The sequence below is a fragment of the Psammomys obesus genome, unplaced genomic scaffold, assembly GCF_907164565.1.
Source record: "Psammomys obesus unplaced genomic scaffold, mPsaObe1.curated_primary_1811, whole genome shotgun sequence".
Taxonomy (NCBI): Eukaryota; Metazoa; Chordata; class Mammalia; order Rodentia; family Muridae; genus Psammomys; species Psammomys obesus.
In genome coordinates, this window is record NW_026592548.1 from 17,917,279 (window position 1) to 17,938,852 (window position 21,574).

At 42.8% G+C, this 21,574-nt stretch overlaps 1 protein-coding gene across 4 annotated transcripts in view; it reads right to left on the reverse strand.

The window, feature by feature from the left end:
- Positions 1-13,322: 13,322 nt before the first annotated feature.
- LOC129682097 (guanylate-binding protein 1-like) overlaps positions 13,323-21,574 on the reverse strand; it is a 24,036-nt gene continuing 15,784 nt past the window's right edge. For all 4 annotated transcript variants that reach the window (XM_055614308.1, XM_055614306.1, XM_055614305.1 and 1 more), the window contains 5 exons: positions 19,059-19,152; positions 17,356-17,549; positions 16,987-17,089; positions 15,815-16,005; positions 13,323-13,546 (listed from right to left, as the gene is read on the reverse strand). In XM_055614308.1, coding sequence (XP_055470283.1) covers positions 13,439-13,546; positions 15,815-16,005; positions 16,987-17,089; positions 17,356-17,549; positions 19,059-19,152 — 690 coding nt within the window. In that variant the 3' untranslated portion in view covers positions 13,323-13,438. The remainder of the gene's footprint in view (positions 13,547-15,814; positions 16,006-16,986; positions 17,090-17,355; positions 17,550-19,058; positions 19,153-21,574) is intronic.

Genomic DNA, 21,574 nt, shown 5'->3' on the forward strand with positions numbered 1-21,574 from the left:
AAAAGAGGTCTGAGCCACCTTCACAGAGACTGGGTGCAAGGAAGACTTGTGTGCTAGGGTATTCTGAGATTTGTGGATCCTAAGTTCTGCCAGTCTCTGTTTTTAGAGTACTTTTTAACATCGACATTTCATGTGTTGCAGCTAACTATTTCACTTTTTTTCTAGTTGCTGTAGATTTTTGCTAGAGACCAGTTCCAGCACACAGGGTGAACCAAGATGGGTCGCACTGTCATGAGCTGTTTCTGTGTGTACTTTAACTCTTAAACTTCCAGCCTGGTAGCCTTGCAGCTCCCTATAGAAACTTTAACTCTTAAACTTCCAAGGTGGTAACCTTGCTACTTGGGGCTGCCTTTATATATAGTTTAAATCTATACATACAATGTAACTCTATATACAGTTTAACTCCCAGAGGCTGCTGGTATTCCTTTAAAGGAAGAGAGAGGTGGCAGGGAATTGAACACTGAACTTTCAGACTCAGGAGCTGAAGCTTCATCAATTGAGCTATCTAGGCCTTCTGATTTCTCTGCTACCAAAAAAGCTCTCTGGCTAAAAACTTTTATTGTTTAACAGCAGAGGGTCTTAATAAGTTAAGCTGGGTGGCCCCTTTAACTTAATGGCTTAGCAGCGAACAGTGGCTTGCTGGGAACTAGAGTCCTAATTAAGAAGGCCGATAAGATGCTCTGGATTGTTTATCACTTACTAAACTTACTAAACCTACAAGCACAGAAGAACATACACAGCCGGCAGACAAAGCAGGCAGATTTTTACAGACCTCACACACACATGCACACACACAATCAACAAACAAAACAAAGGCATTCCCAAAGACATCATTCCTCCACATATATGTAGACATACAGATAAATATATATCTACAATATGTACAGTCAGTTAGACAGACAGACACATTTTGGATGAAGTGGGTGACCTCAAATGTTTAATTCTGTCTTAGGTTTTTATGCTCTTTAATACAAAGGCTCTCTTTTTCTCCCTCCTTCCCACCTGCCCTTCTCCCCCGACCCCTTTTTGAAACAGGATCTCAAAAGGTAGTCTTGGCTGACCTGGAACTTGCTGTGGAGGCCAAGCTGCCTTGAATTCAGATATCTGGGTGCCTCTTCCACCCATAATGCTGGAATTAAAGATGTCCAGCTGTGGTGGTTTGAATAGAAATGCCTCCCTCTCCACCCCCAATAGATTCATGCCTTTGAATGCTTGGACCATAGAGAATGGCACTATTAGGAAGTGTGGCCTTGATGGAGTGGGTGTGGCCTTGTTGGAAGAAGTGAGTCACCATGAGGTCGGGGGGTCGGGCTTTGAGGTCTCCTATGCTCAAGCCATATCCAGTGTGGTACACAGTCTCCTTCTGTTGGCTGGGGATCAAGATGAAGAACTCTCAGCTCCTTCTCCAGGACCATGTCGGCCTGCATGCTGTTATGTTTCCCAGCAGGGTGATAATGAACTAAACTTCTAAAACTGGAAGCCAGCCCCAATTAAATGTTTTTCTTATAAGAGTTGCCATGGTCTTGGTGTCTCTTCATAGTAGTAAAATCCTAAGACACCAGATAAACTGCCTAGAGTCTGCTGTGATTTCTCTGTGGCTATTAACCTATTTTGTTGGGCAAATTTTCTGCAGATCGATGTTGCTAGATGAATTGTTGGTTTCATAATTCCTGATAATGATTTTATAGAATTTCTGAATTGATTCAAGTTATATTAAATCCCCCTGCATAGGAGCAAAAACTGCAAAAGGAGTTCTGTGAGCCTTCATGTGCCATAAGCATATAAATTGCACTAGGAAGAGAAGTAGGCTTGGGGCAGACTTACGATCAAGGAAAAACATTCACTCTAGGTTAGGCCCTGAGATGAGATCACAGGTCTCAGTATACACCATGAATGGAGAATAGGTCATTAACCAATGGACAGAGAATAGATAATTAGCCAATTTAACTATACATCACTTTAAAATTAAGACTAAGATAGATTATCTATTTCTTGGTAAAATTTAGAATGTGACCAGGAAAACAAAAACAAAACAAACTTGCTACTACAGGCTTGTCCTGTTTAAACCTTGTTAACCTATGACATAAATTGCTGCCTTGAACTTACAATGAACCCATGGAATGAAGAGATAGATTAAGAGTGTTTAGTTAGGTATGAATTTTAAAGAAAAACATGTAAACGATAATCCTTCTGTAACTCCCTCTCGTATAATGAATTATCTGTTTTGGTGATGATTGTTTTATGGTTATGAGGTAATTTTTCTCCTTTCATAGAGAGCTTTGTTTCAGAGAGTATAAAAATAGCTAGAGAAAAAACAGAAGTTGTTGGAGTCTGTAGAGTTTACTCCATCCCCCACCTGTATGTGCACATATGGATGGATGTGATGTGTGTCTATGTGTACATGTATAACTGTCGTTGGTTGTTGGAGCTGGAGCTTTGCTCCATCCACTAAATATGTGTCTGTCTGTCTTTGTAAACTTGCTGAAGTGTGTTGGAGCCTGTCTTTGCTTCATCCGCTGAGTGTGTGTGTGTGTATGTGTGTGTGTATGTGTGTGTGTGTGTGTGTGTGTTTCTTGCCATCATCAGCAGCCCACTGACTATCACCAGTGGCAGCATAATACAGATGCAATGAGTTCTGATCTCTCCCTGGTGGCTGCTACCAGTGGCAGTCAAACCAGGTGCCATCGGCACTGTCTTTTAAAGAGTTAAAGAGTTAAAAGTTTCTCTCTGAGAGCTATCAGCTTCTGGGTCTGTCACCAACTCTATGCTTACTGCCTCAGTTACTCTGACCTATCAAAGGCAATATTGACAACAAACCCTTGATGGTATCATGCTAAGTGAAAGAACCAGTAATGAAAAACTCCATACTTTGTGTGAGTCCACTTATGTGATATTCCTAAGAAAGTCAAATACCTAGATCTTGCAAGTGGAATAAAGGAATTGGATGGACAATGAGCTAGTTCTAGTGATGGGTGAAAGAAATGCACAGATGCATACATTTCTTTAGAGCCCCACACAGATACAGATACTTAAAAACAACTATAAAGATAAATCTTAGATAATTTATGATAATAAAAAAGACTATCTATACTGCAGGTAGAATTTTTAAGCATTAATGACCCATTGTTCCTACATGAACATTTTTCAATGCCTTAAAGCTATTTAACATTTAAATTATCTTTATTACTTCCTTTCTTCATCTAGGAAATAAGCCATATGTGGTTTTAAAAGGGAAATTAGGAGACAGATGTGGTGGTGCAGGTTTGTAATCAGCAGTCAGGAGTCCAAGGCAAGAGGATCATGAGCTCAGGGTCTACATACTGAGCTAAATGCCTGCTCAGGCCATGTCATGACCTTGTCTCAAAAATGGAAGCAAACAGACAGAGCGACAAGAACAAGAAACAGGATCCCAATATCCAACCGTGAGGGGAAGATTAAATTCTTCACACTCTTCTGTGGGAAGCAGATGATGTGAGTACAGATGGGGGACCTAGGATGGCCTTGTTGGTGGCACTGACCTGTTTTCTTCCCAGCCAGCTTGTTCATCAAGCAGGGTTTGCCTCTGTGATAGAGGCCCACAATCCCACTGCTGCCGCCGCCGCCGCCGCCACGGCCACGGCCACCGAGTGCTTTAGGGCAACCAGGATCCTCAGGGCTTCCTGGCTGGCTATCAGTTGCCCTTTCACATTTTCAGTGAGGCACACAGGGCCTCCCATGTTGACCTGTGAGGCCATTGTGCAGGCTTGCCTCCTGGCTATATATAGAGAGATAAGATTAACTAGAATCTTACGCTTTCACTCTTAATTCTTAATTTCACACTTAATTTTCACTCAGAAGGTAGAGTTGTGAAGCTCTGCTTTGCTTTCTTTTTGGTGGAGGAGACGAAGGAGAAATGCAAGGAGGAAAAGAAACAACTAGGCGCAGAGGCTAGCAGCTGACCAGGCAGATGAAAGTTAATACGTAAGAGTGTGCTGAGTGAGGATGGTGCCTGCGCTGGGATTCTGGGTCCAGAGGCTGGAACAATTACCTGCCGGCCTGGCGTCGGGGGAACCAGGTAAGCCTACTCTGTCTTGAGTCTTGTCTGTAGGAGAATCTTCTGGAGAAAGCCCATCACTGCACTATGGGGGCCAAATCATGCAGGGGAAGTAAGTGGGCATGGGGAATGAGGCAATCTTCCAACTGAGGGAGGAAATCACTTGCCAGCCAAGTCAGATGTGTGGTGGCCACTGCTCTGCCCTTCATCTTTCACTCTGTTTCAGCTGTGATGGAGGTTCCCTGAAAACAGCCTCAACTGAGGTTCAGTGTCAATGAACCTATAAGGCTGAGTGATTAGAATTTGTGTGAATGTGGAGTGCTAGAATGTTGCAGAGGCTGAGTCAAATTTTCCTAGACTGTCTTTAGCTGCTTCCAGGGCCATTCATTACCATCTCAGTGCTTGACTTAACCTCTGGTGCTGTCAATTAAAATACTTTCTGGAATACACAGAGACCCCCTAGCCCTCAGCACCCCAAAGACTAAGAGTATCATCAGATAACAGCAGAAGGCCAGTAGTGAACTCCCTCATGTTGTCATAATCTGCTTGCTCTTTGTTCTCACCAATGTATTTAAAAAAAAAAAACTTGATTAATGACTCTTTTTGTTCTATTGCTATAAAAACTTGAGGAAAGTTGCCAAGTTGGAAATGATGTGTGAGGTTAGCTAAGGTTGTGATCCTGGGGCATTGCTCATTCATATGCAGCTCTACAACCGACCTTATCTCTCATTTCTTTGTGCTTTTACATCAACACAGTGTTTCCTCTCTCTCCTTCACCAAGGAGGTGGCTATTCATCCTGCATCTCATTTTGTTTCTCATGAGATTCAGCCCCAGGCAGGCAGCATTTTTCGTAGAAGTGCGACAGTCCCAAAGCGAGTCCTTCCCTGTTTCAGCCACATGTCTGCTGATCTCTAGCCCAAAACCCCGTGTTCATCTGCGGCTGTGCCCCAGCACATGCTCAGTAGACCATGCTGGCCTCGAACTCACAGAGATCTGCCTCCAGCTGCCTTCCAGAGGGCTGGGATCACAGGAGTGTGTGCCATCACGCCCAGGTGGAGTGGACTTTTCTAGTCATGGTAGCTCTAAAGAAAATGAATTAACTCTCAAAAGTGCCCTTTCATTCCTGTCCAGGCTTCTGGCCCCACGTGTCCAGAAGGAACTCCCCAGACCTAGCAGGAACCCGAGGAAAACAAGTACCCCTTCCTACCTGCTCTTGCTGCTCAATGGGGTGACTCTGCCACTTGTCTTTTATTTCCTCCTGCGATCCTGGCGGACTTAATGCCTTTCCCCAAGTGAGCCAGTGTTGAAAAGCGCCTTCGCAGTATTGTTAAAGGTCTGAGAAACTGAAACCATTTGATCATGGAAATGAATCAACAATGGGGTAAAAGCTTAATGAACTCTGTTGGGGGAAGGATTCATCGGGACTTCTAATCCAGAACCTTCAATATTTGGTTCTAAGAGTACTTGAATCTGTTTGTTGTTTAAAAACCACACAAGGAGAGGGGAGCCCAAGTCTGACACTGTGTCGATGGGTGGGAACCAAAGGTTGTATAGCCCAGAGACCCAGGATAGAACGGAACACAGCCAACCAAAACAAACAAACAAACAAACAAACAAACAAACAAGAACAGACGTCCATGTGATACAGAACAAATGGCAGAGTCTAATCTCTGAAAATGTCAGACTACCAATGAAATTGCATATACTTGTGGATGTGCAGTAAGTTGGGGAACAGCATGTCTTCCCACTTTCTGGTACCTGTTGCCTAGCTCTTAGGCTCTGTGCAGTGAGGTGATGGGGCCCTTTTTCATACAGGTGTCTCAGGTTCAATACTGATGTCTTTTCATGGACTGCATATCTCAAATGTCATAACAATCATTGCCCTATGAATTCACAGAAGTAAAGGCAGATGTAGACATCAGCAGTCATCAAATTTTAGCTTCTATGTGATCTTCACTGAGGCTGTCTCAACTCCCATGCTGTGCCTTGAACCCCTCACAATACTGCCCCTGTATTTACTGGGTGAGTAACTATGGAAACAGTGAATGATGTCATTGACAGGTTAATTTCTCACAGCTTCTCAGTTCCATGCTGACGGCAGCCCTTCCTGACTACAGCCGTGAATGGAGACAGTGCTATCTTGGATGTGGTGAGAGTGTGATTCCCTAGGTCATATACTGTGAGGTTGGCCTCCGTGTAGTGATTGGAAGGCAGGGAGCTTCAAGAGGTTTGGCCGTATGGGAGGCTGATAAGCTCTGCAGGATGAATCAATTTGGGGCTGTGTTTTGTGTTTCTTATGGGAAGTCTCCTTTCTGAGTGTGATTTCTAAAGGACATTTGATTCTCTTTTCCCTGTTTCGCCATGAGACCCTTCTCTCCTTCAGTGTGGGCCTTCCTTCCATGATGGCCTGGGCCGTGTTGTAATGTACACACGGAACTACCTACCCAGGCTTGGATTTCTAGCTTCCAGTACCGTCAGCTAAATGAATAAATGAATCTCCTTTCTGCATAAAGTGTCCAGCCTTAGACATTTTTCTTTTCTTTTCTTTTTTTTTTTTTTTTTTTAATAAAACACCAAACTGACTAAGAGGGTAAGCTTAGTCCTGTCTCAATCCCTGAATCCGGTTGTATGAGAATGTTAAGGTATGTTAAGGTATTTGTCTCCGTGCTCTTTCTTCTTTTCTTAATTGCTCCTTGAAGAAGAGAGAACGCACTAAAGCCCCTTGATTGTGCTAAGGTTCCTGCTGAACCAACTAGCAGCTGACTCTTCTGTGAACACAGTCCCTCTGGCTCCGTGAGCTGGACACCACACATTGCCTCCTTCTTTCCTGGTACCTCAGTAATGTCTGCCCTTCTTTCATCATCTTTCAGTCCCTGCTGTTCACTGGGCCCCCAGGCAGTGTTGGCCTAGTATTCCTAGTGGCTCCTATGAGCCAGTTCCTCAGGAAATGATTTCCCTCGAATTGTCCTGGCCCATTCAAGCTTAGTTGTAAGAAGGGATGGGTGGTTATATTTGTTGGTTATATGTAGTTTGACCTGCTTCCACACAGTCAAACTTGTTCTGCCCACCACACTGTCCCAGGAGTCAAAAAATGAGAATCTTTTTCTCTTTTTGTTTGGGATTCTTCCCTAGTTCACAGTTCAGATGCAAACTATTTCCTTATTATCATAGCCATCATAAACAAGCCCAGTCTACATGCTGAATCATGGATTTTTTTTTTCTTCCTCTCTGTTAAAGGTCAGACTTGTGGACTATCTTCTACTGTTATTTTGCTTCAGTCTCTTCATCCTCATGCCTCACTCAGTTCCTGCCTTGGGTTCCACAGTTTTGGATCCCAGGAAGGGCTGTTTATCACAGATCTGACTTGTATTCCTTTCCTTTACATTTGGTCCGCTTAAGAAACACTAAGTCAAAGCTCTAACCAATCCTCCATCCCCCTCCCCAACTTTTCTTGCCAAATCATGGGCCAGCGAGGGCAGATAGCATCAACTTGTCTTTCCTCCAAACTAATACCTCAAGTTATTTTTGTGAAGACAGCTAAAGCGTGGTTGTCTTACAACTCATCAGAGCACCAAGCAAATACTGCCAGAACTTGCTTACAAACCCATGTCCTGTGTGGTACCCTCAGCAGTTGCAATGTCTCTAGACCACGTACTTCTAAGAGCACCCCGAAACTTATGGGATGCACCCAACCCATCGAAGAGGCATGCCACTGCACAGCAGATAGAGGAAGAGAGCTGGGCTGGGATTTCCCTCAGGGTCACTCTGACTCTCACATGGCTTGTTCTTGGCTGATGTCTCATCCTTTCAGGAAGCATGCGAGCACACTGCAGCAGAAGGTACAGTATCCATACCTTGTAGAGAAAAAGCCATGTCAAGGTTGAGCCTAGAATCTGACACAGATAAGCTCCCGGCTGCTTGTCTCAACACCCACCACAGGGATCATGCAATCACTCCTCTCTTTGGTTCTTTTGGTGCCCATACAGATGACTGTTGTGTTTGTGAATTTTTCTAGGAAGATATGGCCAAATGTCTACTCTCCATAAAATAGGTGCAGATGACACATCAGGGAAATGGTCCCATCCAAGACTAAGCTAGTAAACCCGTGAGGGGATGAGACAGTTGCATCAAAAGCCCAGCCTGGCACAGGTAATGACCATGGTTAGGGAACAGATTTAGGCTCCCCCACATTCCATGTTCCAATGTGGCAACAATTTCATGGAGTTCCCACAGTAACAGAACAAAGAAAGCCATAAATCAAGACCTTTTCCAAAAACATTTCTGGAAACATTAGGTGAACAGGTTACAGCAAACGGGGAAATCCCTGCTACAGACCTCACACTCTACCAGAGGACAGACTTAGATTTTGGGTTGGTGGAAGTCAGAGGCTTGTTTGTATAATCCAAAAGGATGTACTTCATTGTCACAGGGTGTTAGGTCACGCAGAGAAATGAACAGTAAGCAATAATGGCTATTTAAAGAGGGGCAAGGTAGTTTGTAACTAGGTGTGCCCCTTACTATCCCCAAACTGTTGCTAATCAGTGAAGTCCTGGCCAGTCACCAGCATTTGTAGGAAGGTTCGATTTGGCTTCTTTTTAGGATCTTCAATTCACGAATGGTAAAAATTTTTAGGTTTATACATGGTCCTAATTATATTATGTCAATCATCATTTCAGCACAAATGACTGAATGCACTGTGGCCTTTTCATTTCAGGCATTGTCACTCTGTAATTGAAAGAATTAAACACTAGCCATCCTGAGATAGCACTGTGTGTAATAAAAACAACTAGCTCTTTAATAAATTTCCAAACCTCTGTTGATTCTGCTTTGAAGCATCCTAATAAAGCTTTTTAACTGTTTCCTGTGGACATTCTGTTACAAAAAGGGGTAGCACACCAACCCTCTGCCATCACTCCCACCTAGAAAGCAGGTAGAAAGAGACCCTGTTTAATTCACTAAACCTGGAAGCAGAAAGTGAGCCAGTACAAATATGAACCGTGCCTCATCTTCCTGTTCATCTGTGTTAGGCGATACAAACGGAAGTTTGCTGCCCAGCCTTCCTCCCTCTTGCCTTCTCTCTTCGCCTATCATTCCTTTCCCCAACTTTCATAAAGCCCCTGTATTTAACAGGCCACACAGGAGACCAGGGTTGAAACATATTTTCAGAGATGAAGATAGAAGCTTCTGCCATACTCTTTGTCAACAAAAGGCGAGAGCTGACAGGCGTCAAACTCTGACAGGAAGGAGATGAATGAGGTCTATTCATCCATCACGAACTATAGAGCTCCAGATACTCAATAATTTGAAAAAGATTAAGAGTAGACTCTGCTAACCTCAGCCTAAGATCCCCTCCTTATACCCCTTTCACTTCCCTAAGTTTGTCTCTTTTTGGTATTGACCATGTGGACCTCATACAAAATAGGGACCTCATTCAGGCAACGTAAGTGACAACTACAACCGAACCACAGGATGGCAGATCTACAGAATCTTCAAAATTGGCAGAGCCCCACGGGGAAGGTGTCAGAACTGAAATGGACTCACAGTAGAAATGGCGACACCTAAAGACAGGCGAATACGAGTTTGAGGTCAGATTGAACAGCTGGATAGGAAGGCACAGAGAGAATGGGGATGTGAGAAGGGGAAAGAGTCCCATCCTCCAGAGTAAAGTTTCTCAGCCTTGTCCCAGCTGAGAAACCAGAATTGCAGCCCAGTTATCCTGTTCCGTCAAGGTTGATGGAGTTGTGTAGGCAGATGTTTCACGTGGGCCCAGGTATAAGGCGTGGTTTACAGTGAAGATTTTCCACCTTCCTATAGCCTTGTGTCCCAGATGTTCACTTTCTTAGTTGTCATCCTGTGAGGTGTCCCCAGGAACCACACTTTAAAGGCAGTGACTTCAAAACCCAGCAATGTCTATATGTGATTACTGTCTGGTAAACGACAGTTGACTAAATCTTCACAGGTTTTGTTAGGTTTTTCTTCTTTATGTGCTATTGTCTGCACTTCCTAGGAAAGGAAATATAGCCTGAAGGTGTGAGATTTTATCTTATTTGCTCACGTTTAAGTGTCTGTCTACCACCTGTTTGAAGGTGCCCGCAGAAGACAGAGGAGGGCGTAGGCTCCCCTGGGTCCGAAGTTGTGAAGGGTGAGCTGCTCTGCATGGTTGCTGAGATACAAACGCTGGTCCTTTGTAAGATCAGAAAGCCCTGCTCTTAGCCACTGAGCTATCCTTCCAGGCCCTAGTGTGCTCTTCACAGTTCATCAGGCCACCATGTCCAGACAGCTGCTCCATCTGGGATTCCGTCAACAGTACAGTGGACAGTGTTGGCAGACATTCAAGGTGGGTTTCTATGTGACTGTTTCACCAACATGATTGGAAACTTCCTATGCATGTTTGCCCGTCCATTCGCCCTCCCTGAATTTGAAGTCTACACAGTCGCCCAATAAAAGAAAGCCTCAGGTTTTCCTCTACTTCATTTTGTACAGAAATGTTTTCTGGTGTCAATTCAGGGCAACCCGGACCTGTTGTTATTACGGGCACAAGACTGAAAGTGAAAGCGACAGGCTCAGCTTCTTGGAAACAGCCTGGGTGTCAAGAAATCATGTGTTTTTCTTGAATGGGCTGAAGTCCAGTTGGCACAGTTTGTTTTATATCAGGCTTTAGGAATTTTTTTCTAACTCCTGGGTTTGTGAATATGGGGTGTGGAATGCTTTTTTGCTAAGCTGCAGGATACAAAATGAACTCTGTAGTAAGCCCCACTGCACAGCTGTAGGGACCACAGAGTTCCCTGTAGAGAGAGGCACCTGCAGGTTTTAGAACAGTGGACACAACACTTGTGGGTGTTTCCTGAGCACATGTACCAGGTGCTAGCACTCTGTGAGATGTACAGGAGAGGGTGAAGACTCATTAGACACAGTCAGTGCCCTAATGTGATTTACTGCCTTGGGCAAAGTGGACAGTTCCGGGGTATTAGAGTAATGAAAAACAAGAAAGAGACACTAGATTATAGAACAGCCCAAGATTGCCAAGGAAACACTAGAACCTTAATAATGAGGAATTTATTTTAATGGTAGTTGTATGAAATGAACTCAGATTTTTATTTTATTTTTTATGATTATTATCCTCTTTTTTTTTTTTCTGAGACAGGTTTTTCTCTGTATAGCCTTGGCTGTCCTAGACCCTCTCCCATGATCCTTCTGTTCCCAAAGCCCTTGAACCTTAGCCACACCTACCTCCTTCTGCCCTGGCCATGAGTATGCCTTTTAACCAGCCAATCAGGAATAATTGGGGAACGCACATTTTCATCACATGGTACAGGAGCTAGTTCAGCATTAATAACAATGCCCATGGCAGGGCGGTAACCAGATCTCAAGGCACTGAAATCAGCACTTGAGTACATAGCACTAGACCAACCCCCAACACTTGTCTGAACCTCTATTCCATTATGTACATGTTTCTCCTGAGTGTGTCCATCAGAATTGGCCACTGCAACGACATGGGTACAGCATCAGTAGACAATGCCATACCGTTCTGTATTTGCATGTATTAACCCCAGGGAATCACATCATACCTTCATTGTTTGCCTTTCCCCACTTGGTGGCTGTGCAGTGGTAGCACATTGTGGTCCTAGTGCACTTTTCATCTACTCATTTTCTACATCTCTTCCTTGGCTACAGAAATGAGACTGGAATTCCTAGTGAGAATGGTTGTAGCCTGATGCATGGTGCTTCTGTCCCTCTTTACCCTCCTGATGGAGATGATGGGGGCTGGAGGTGGTGGGGGCACACAGAGTGTTGGGAGGCACATCTTGGCTGGGCCTATGGGGAGCTGTTGAAGGTTGCTCCTCTACCTTGACCAAAGGGTCACCTAGCCAGGTCAATGCATTCATTCTGCTTCATGCATTGGTCTCAGTGGCTGCAGTCTCTTCCTCTGCCTGGTTGAATGGTTCAATCATGGGACCTGAGTGGCCTTTACATCTACACTGCGATTGCATTCCCTAGCCCCTTCATAGTAGCCTGTTAGCACTCTGCTTCTGGTGCTCCAGGGCTTCAATAGTTCTGCAGCTTGAAACTCTTACACCTTGGTCCCACAAACCAGGTTAGACTCCAGGAAACCACAGCAAGGACACGATTCTCGGCACCAATTTTCTGTGTTAATTACATTTCTTATTGTGATGGCAGCATATCTGATTGAGAAGTAAAGTACAGAAAGGTTGATTTGGGGTGCTGGTCAGAGGACACACAGCCCAACATATAAGGGAAGGCTGGGAGCAGGAGGTGCTGTGAGGGCTTGTAGCAGGGGCTGCCTCATAGTTCAATTGACAAGGAAGCAGAGCAGGTCTGGAGGAAGCTGGCTGGGCTACAAGTCTGAAGTGTCTTCCCCCAAGCAGATGTACTTCCTAAGGCTAGGCTGTTGGTATCATGTCATTTAAATGCTGATTTATCTCCCCCACTCTCTGGTTTCAATCCAGACATTGCATTGTGATACTTATTCTAAGCATCACCTGTCTCAACTTTGTGTAAACATGCCAAAATAAAACAACCAACCACAATGTTGAGCAATGGAGAGGAAGGAGTAGGTGGGAGAGGGGAGGAGCCAGAGGACAGGAAGGAGTGTGAGGTGGAGGAAGAGGCAGAGGCTGAGGTGGCAGAGGAGGAAGAGAGGTCTTGGAATAACATGGAGAGTGAACCGGACCTAAGATTTCACAAAAAGCAAGTATCATGTGGGAAATCTGAATGGTAGAAACTATGAGTGCTTGGAGGTTTAGGATGGATTAACTATTGCCCAGCATTGTGTTCTAGGTTAACTAAATAAATCATAGTCTCTGTGTGGTGATTTGGTTATACTGTTGTTTAGGATTAACAGCAGCATTACCAGAAGATATATCAATAGTAAATATTAATCGCCACCTACAACACTAGTCTCTACCTCCCAATGATCCACTGCCTCTCAAGACAGCACAACCCAGTGTTCACACACAGGAGCATGTGGGGGTGGGGAGAGTGGGTGATAGGAAGCGGGGGGACTTTTTATACCTAAATATGAAAGACACCTTTAAAAGTATCTCAGCCACATAACTGAAAATCCATTCAGAGTAGCTTTACATGATTTCTAAGAAGATTCCCTCAGACATTAGAGTGATAATTAATACTACCAATAAACACGACACATGTACCATCTCTGTCGTAACATCAACATTTGAATCCCTTCATATGGATCTATGGAAATGGCACGGTGACACCCTATGATTATTTTATACTTGATTGTACAAAACCATATGCTTTGCAGTCTTCATTGTTTTGGATTTTATTTCGTTCTGAATGTGAGATGATTGGAAGCATATCGGCAAATTTCTGCCCAGAAAGGAGAGAGCCGGGGGGGAAGGAATCCTGTGGGCTTGAACTTTTCACATCAAGGAACATTTGGAATTATTTTGCATCTTCATTTTCCTAATTTCTTCCTGATATTGTTTATTCTGTTTCCTGATTTTTTCATTGAAAATTTTGTTTTGTCTCTGAAAAGAAAAAAAAAGAAAAACTGGCAAATAAAACATGCTGAATCACAGCACCCAGTAAGAACATCTGTTAACCTGGAAGAAGGCAACAGCGATGAATATGTAGGGAACGGGCACCCATACACAGTCCTGGTCAGAGTATAAATTAAGTTGTTACAGCTACTACAGAAGTCAGTATACAGGCTCTTCCAAAAACTAAACCTCCATGCGATCTAGCCATGTTGCTTCTGGGCACATATTCAAAAGAATCAAAGTCAACATACTACAGAGAAACCTGTATCCTCATGTTTATTATTACACTTTCCCCAACAGCTCAGCAGCCTAGCTGTTCTTTAATAGGTGAATGGGTACAGAACATCTGCCATATGCACACAACTTTTGTTTTTGTTTTTCGAGATAGGGTTTCTCTGTATAGCCTTGGTTGTCCTAGACTCCCTTTGTAGACTAGGCTGGCCTTGACCTCAGAGATCTGCCTGCCTCTGCCTCCCCGAGTTCTGGGATTACAGATGTGCTACAACTGATTCTTATTCAGTTGTAAATGAGAATAAATTAGAGCGTTTGTAGGTAAGTGGGTGCTAAAAATGAGAAATATAATTTATCACATGTGAAATCCAGGGGAAGGAGAGAAGGACACTAAATTAATGAGGAAATACCAGGGCAAAAGAGGAATTGGGGAAGGATCATTAAAGACTAATAGAATGCCATCAAATTTGGTTATATGCAAATATGGAAATGCTGTAATGAAACCCTCAATTTGTACTGTTAATATACAGTAAGCAACTAAAAATAAGATAGCTATAGCTTTCCAATAATGGGCAAACAAGTACTTTTAAAATATTTTAAATGCATCTTTTAATGTTATGTCTGTTGTGTCTGTAGGATGTGTGTTCACACTCATGACTATGAACATGTATGTGTGTGAGAGAGAGATAGAGAGGGAAGAGAGAGAGGAGAGGAAGAGAGAGAGAAAGGACAAAAGAGAGGAAGAGCAAGAGAAAGGAGAGGGAGGAGGGGGAGAGAGGGAGAGAGCAGAAATGTGTGGAGGTCAGAGGCTAGCCTTACTCATTGTCCCTCACCTTACACCTTATTTCAGACATGATCTCCCTGCTGTTTCTCTGCTCTGTGTTCCAGGCTAGCTGCCTGTGAGCTTCCAAGGACTCCTTGTCTATGCTTTCTATCTCTCTGTAAGAGTGTTGGGAATATAGGAATTCATGCTATTGCATCCTGTTTATACATGGGTTCTGGGGATTGAAATTCATGCGTCTATATTCGAGCAGCAACCGCTTTTTATCCTCTGAGCCATCTCTCCAGCTCACATTTTCATTACTTCAGTGTGATTCCTCATAGCTTTAGTAGTCTTTTTATTTTAGCCTCTGAAATGTTTTGTCTACATTCCTTATCACAGCATCGCTCCGTCACCCAATTGTAGCCCCTTATTCTATATTCAGAATTACTATCTTTAAAATTATCTCTTCAAAAGTTTTAAATTTTTCAATGTCAATATGTTATGTGGCTATGACCCATATGTAAATAGGATAATAAATATACATTTAAAAGAGTGATGTATGTTTTTCAGATTCAGGAAAGACACATGGCTAGGAAGTTTTAGATAGACCTGTAAGAGTTTCGTGTTAGCACAAAGAGTCAAGTACTGAGGTGTTCTGGGAGAGTAGTTGTACATAGTGTGACCCCGACTCCAGGCCAGGAGAACAGGATAGCATCTAAAATCAGTGCCAAGTTAAGTGACCATAGGTGCGGAACCAGGGGAGAGTGACATGCCAGGTGTCCACGCAGGAACTGCAGCTCAGCCTACTTTCTATCTTTTGGGAAGGGCAATTTCTTCATTAGAAAAGAAAAAGGACAACAGAGCATGTGTAGTAGCGCAAGGTTGAACGTCGGGTCTGGGGTACCTCATGAGGTGGAATGATTTTAAGTGCAAGTCCAGCCTGAGCTACACAGAGAAACCTTACCTAAAACAAACAGTAAGATGAAAAGATTCCAGGAGTCCAGTGCCCTTCAAGAAGCAATGTTTAACGTGCTTAAAGTACTTTGTGTAAGGACTTTAGTTATTTGCTTCTATATTTTGAGTGATGCAATGATTCAGGAGTCATAGAGAATAATCTTTTTGTAATGAGCCTTTGTCAGAGATACAGAGGTGAAGGTGTCTACACAGAAAAGTCCTTTACCTGGGTCAGGTTTACTAGGCATTAGGTGATGTCTTTCATTCCTGGCCACTGAATGAGGAAATTAGGATGTCACAGGAATTACCTGAAGCCTACAGTTAAATATCTCCTCTTGCTCTTCCATTAGCCTTGCTGTCTCCATGTCCCTCTGCTCAGTCAGTTTTCTCACATGATCCTCTAAAGCTTCTTGCTTCTGCCTCATAGTCTTCAGCTCCATCTCTTGCATTTCCTTCAGCATTTTTTCATTCTCTGAGGACTGAGATTGCGCACATTCAACTGAGAACAGAAAAGCAGAAGAAAATTATGTGGAATTACTGTGCTGCTGCCCCCTCCCTCAGGCACTTGTTTAGTTGCTTCTTTGTGGGGGAAACTCCCGGGTCAGCATTTCTTGTGCAGCGACTCTGGTTCCGCTGACACACTTTCTTAACGCAGGCATGACTTTCAAGAGGGAAGACGTACCTCTGCTCTTATTGTCATGGTCTGAAACCATGATGTAACTGAGCCAGGACCAAGGAGAGGGTAGCGGACGGGAACTTCATTTACAGGGTCTGTACTCACTTTCACAGGGTCAAGCCCGTCGACCAGCCAGCATGCAGCTTCTGCATGCTGCAGCCAGGCTAAGTCACGTGACTAAGCATTCAAGGTGCAATTTAAATAAACCCATCTTTTCACATAACTAATGTAAAATTAAGTTTAAAATATAAAAAACCCAACCATTTCCTTTAATGTTAGCTGAAACATTATTCAACTAACCCCTGGTAGTGACACTTAGTTGGGCCTAAAGCCTTTGTCTCCTTGCATCTAATTTTTGCTATGTTCATGTCATTCATACCAGATTTGATGGTGTGAGTAAACACTTAAATCAGGACATGGGTCTAGAAGTGTGGAAAAGTAGACAATAAAAAAGTTTACTTCAATCAGTCTATGCAACAGCTCCCTAACTAAAATATTTATCATTATAAAATTTATATTTCCTCTAAATCAAATGATTGACTGGCCTTAAAACCATTAGCAGTAAAAACAAAAGGAAAAGCGACAGCTTTAGTAGTGAGCACCAAAGAAATTGCCTTGTTGCAATCCTTGTCCTGTCTACACCACCATCACTCTTGCAATGTCTACGGCCCAGCATATGTGTAAGCATGATACATTCATCTTCAACGTTGTTGACTGCTGTGTGGGAGCTGCTGGTTACACCTGAGTGCCGGTGACAGTGTGGGGGTAGGAAAATATTGATTGTATGAGTTTAGAAGCTAATACATTTTAGGATCATTTCTCTGTATTTTGCCTCCATATCCTGCATCTCTTTCTGATGTTTTCTTCTCTCTTCAGAGATTTCTTCCTTGAGATGTTCTTCTCGCTCCTAAGGAGGAAAAGGATGGTTGGAGAAGCACAGCATAAAATAGTGTCACAGAAATTATTTCACAGTGTTCTAACAATTTTCTCTTCCACTTCTCAAATTGATATTCTGATCAGACCTGAAACTCTCTTTTAAACTAGTCTCCTGCCTTATAGAATGCTTATAGAGTGTTTGGCTACAATAGTTCTTCACCTAGACCAACTGCACTAACTTCTAACCATTGAGTTTTATCCCCGCCGTTGGGTGAGCAGATTGGCACAATGGAATACCTGAAGGAGGGCAGCCACCCTCGTCTCTTGCTCTGTTAACAGCTGATCTCTGTCTCTCTCCATCATCTCCACCAACTGTAGCACATGCTCCTGGTGATTTCTGTCTTTATTTTCCAATATCTGATCATATTTCGTTTGCATTTCTTCTAGTGTTTTTACTGTAGTCTTTGAAGCTTCAGCTTTCATATAATCCACTGTTGAGGAAAAGGAAAGAAAAAAATGTGGGATTGCCATGATGTCTCCTTCTGCCAACACCTGTTTGGTAGTTTGCTATTGGATACATTGAGCTCTGTGGTACCAGCATTTTCCATGGAGAGGCCACGACGCTTCTGACATGTCTCACCAAGATACAGTTTAGGGAATGAAGGCTCATCCTTGCTTTTCTTGTTCCAAATAGAATTATATCTGAGGATATCCATTAATTACTAACAGGCTTATAGAGAAATGGTTGAGTTTTGTGATACACACACACACACACACACACACACACACACACAGATATGTCCTCTTATCCTACACACACACACACACGTATGTTATAGAGACTCTATAACTCTACGTGTGTGTGTGTGTGTGTGTGTGTGTGTGTGTGTGTGTGCTTCTAGAGGTCTCCCTGAATTCAGTATCTAAGTGTAAGCACTTTTTAAACACTTGCTAATTGTACATCAGCCACACACTGAAACTATTGTGATCTCACACTGGTGGCTGAAAAGAACTTTCATTTTAATTTTTAAATGAATTATTCTTTTACTTTATGTCTATGGGTATTTTTGCCTGCATGTTTTTCTGTGCATGTACATGCCTTGTGGCTGCAGCAGATATTAGAGGACACTGGATCCCTGAAACTAGAGTTACAAATGGATATGAGCTGCTACATGGCTGTTGGAACTTGAAGCTGGTCCTCTGGAAGAGCAACCAGTGCTCTTAAATAATAACGCATCTCTCCAGCCCCAGAGCTTCCCTTTAAATATAACCATTTATGGTCTGTGGCCCATTAACTGGAGTGCTCAACAATATCTAAAGAATTGGCTTACTCTTTAGTGCACATATAAGGGAGTAAGAGTGCTGAGTTGAAGAGTCTAAGAGTATTATTCGGAGAAAACTTAAACTCCCAGAAGCCTCCTGATGTCTCCTGACATTCACTTTAATTAAAAAATTTATGACCTTTCTAGCAAAAAGGATGGCCAGTTCAAATGTAGGAGCCAGTAAAAGTTATGCTAATGTATATAATATAGTTTAAAATGAAATGAAAAATTCAAGATGGAAAAACGGTTTTACAAGTAATTTCATTTTTGCCAACTTATATCTCAGTGATGATATAAATGCCATGACTCGTGGCTCAGTGATGCTATAAATCCCACAATTTCAAATGTGAATCAGTGGAAGTTCTCAGAGTCTCCAACTTCAGCATTAAACTTGTTCCTTTACTATATTAGAGTTCGAATAAAATCTCCTGTCACATGTGTTCAGTTTTTGTCATTATTGCATGTGTGTGTGGCATGGGCAGACATGTGCCACTGTGCATGTGTGGAGATCAGAGGGCAACTCTGTAGAGTCCGTTTTCTCTTTCTACCTTTACACAGGTTCTGGTGATTGAACTCGGGTCTCCAGGCTTCACGGGCAGTGCCTTTTCCCTGGAGAGCCCCCTCCCCAGCCCTGTTTTATGTAATTTTATATTCTATTTATCATGCAGAAGATAATACTTGTTTCTTTGTATCTCTTCTCCACATTCCTCATCTCTTCTTGAAGCTTTCTGCTTTCTTCCTGAAACCCCTCTTCGAGTAGCTGTTTCTGCTCCTAATAAAGAAAAAGAATGTTGACTGTTACAAAAAGAGGAACAAGATTATAAAACTTAACAATTTCTGAATTATTGCTTTTGAAATAATTGTTCCTGAAGACCTCTGTCATTTATTCTTAAAATTTGTCTGTTAGTCTCTGTACCCATTCTTTTCTTTAATTTTCAGCCTTTATTATAATCCCTGGCACTTTTTTATTTGATCAAATGCAGTGAATAGCTACAGTCCCTGAAAGGGTTTTGACATGGAATTCTACTCTGGGATTTGTGAATCCACAGAGAATTTACAACTGGCAATTATGTAGTATAGTTGTATAGTTGGCTTTTTGTTTGTTTGTTTGTTTTGTTTTCACACCCACTTGTCCTTCTGTAATGACAGGTCCCAGGTATTTGGACTCTATAACTCTACAGACTGTGGGCAAACATATTTTTAAATTGTCCTTTCACTGAATAATATACAGACATTTCTTTTATCATTATTCACTAAAAAGTAATGGACTTCAGCACCACAGACATCCATAAGGGTCTCAGAATTATTGCTCCACAATCATTGACGACAACTCTATACATAGAAGAATAATGGAAATTTAAGTCCGTGACTTTCAGAATAAATGAAAATGTCTCTTTTTTATAATTCTTCCTCTAGAAATTTATTTATTCATTTTACATCCTGATCACAGCACCCTCCTCCTTCCCCTCCCAGTACCCTCTCACACAAACTCTCCCATCATTCTCCTCTCTACTCCTTAGAGTACGGGGAAGTCTCCCATGGGTACCAACCCGCCCTTGGCACTTTAAGTTGCTGTAAAACTAGGTGCATCCCCGCCCCCCTGAAGCCAGACAAGACAGCCCAGTTAGGGGAATGAGGTCTAAAGGCAGGCCTGGGCATCAGACAGAGCCACTGATCCAGTTGCTGGGGGACCCGCCTGAAGACCAGGCTGCACATCTGCTAAATATGCGTGGGGGTGGGGACAGGACCTGTCCATGCACGCTCTTTGGTTGGACCCCCCTGGGCCCAAGTTAGTTGACTTTGTAGGATTCATTTGGCCTCTTTTAACTTTTTAATTTGATGTAGTCAGTTTAAAAACTTTCACTGTATGTACTCACTATATGCGCTACTATGTTACGTAAAGACACTCGTATACAAACCTATGTTGTATGTTGATTATATGGTTTTTCATGACTTTGCACCTTCCGTTTTTCTCACACCTGTCCTCCCATGTAATTTTTATTCCTCTAGATGGTTTCACTTCCTTGTATTCCATGAGACTGAAGTATACACACACACGGACCCGCACATGGACCTCCCCCCACAAAACCACACATGGACACACACACAAATAATTGTATCAATAAGACAAAAATGGCAAAACAAAGCAAAATGAAATAAAAAGTCCACAAAAATACCATTGAGTTAATTTTGCATTGGCCAGTTATCCCTGGCCATGGAGATGGCCCTAGGTGGTTGATAAACTAATTGAGTCTCCACTGGAAAAAACTTAGTTTTCCTTTGCCAGTGGGTATCAATTGCAGATAGCTTCTTGATTATGGGTAGGGCACTGTGTTCAATTTTTCCTGTCAGTCCTGGGACCCTGTCTGGCTTGAGCCTTGCAGAGTCTGCCAGAGTCTCTGTGAATTTATATGTGTATCAGTCCTGTTGTGCCTAGAAAATGCTGTTTCCTTGGGGACATCCATCACCCCTGACTCTTACAACCTTAGTGTCTCCTTTTCTGCATAGAGCTCTGAGCTGTGAGGGGAAGGGTTTGATGAAGACATCCCAGTTAGGGCTGAGCACTCCCAAGTCTCTCAGTCTCTGCACATCGTCCATGTGTGGTTCTCTGTGTTAATTCCCACTTACTATAAGCAGAAGCATCTCTGGTGTGCTTACGAACTCACTGATCCGAGAATAGCAGTGCACCATTAGGAGTCATTGTATTGATATGTTCCTTTAGTAAAATACTAGTAGGAGGTTTTTACCTTAAACCTATGCCCTATCTAGCTGAGGTTCACGGCCATTTTATCAGTCTCAGGAGCGGGTCATAAATCCAATCAAACAGTGGTTGGTCACTGCCATAGCGTGTGTGCCACTGTAGCACCAGCATATCTTACAAGCATTGCTGTAAGTCACAGGGCTTGCAGATGGCTGGAATTGACGATTTCCCTTTTCCTCTGTAATGTGCAGAGCACTTTCCATACCATGAATGTTATTCAGCAGGACGGAAGCTTCTGTTTAGGCACTAGCCTTGGCACTAGCTTGAGATGTTTGAGGGTTTCCATGGAGCCCCTTGTGTCAATGTTCATTTGATCTCTTTTTTAATGTGGAAACTTAAATGTTTAAACGGGAGCTGTATTACTCAAAATAGTGTCTGTCTGTCTGTCTATCTATCTATCTATCTATCTATCTATCTATCTATCTATCTATCT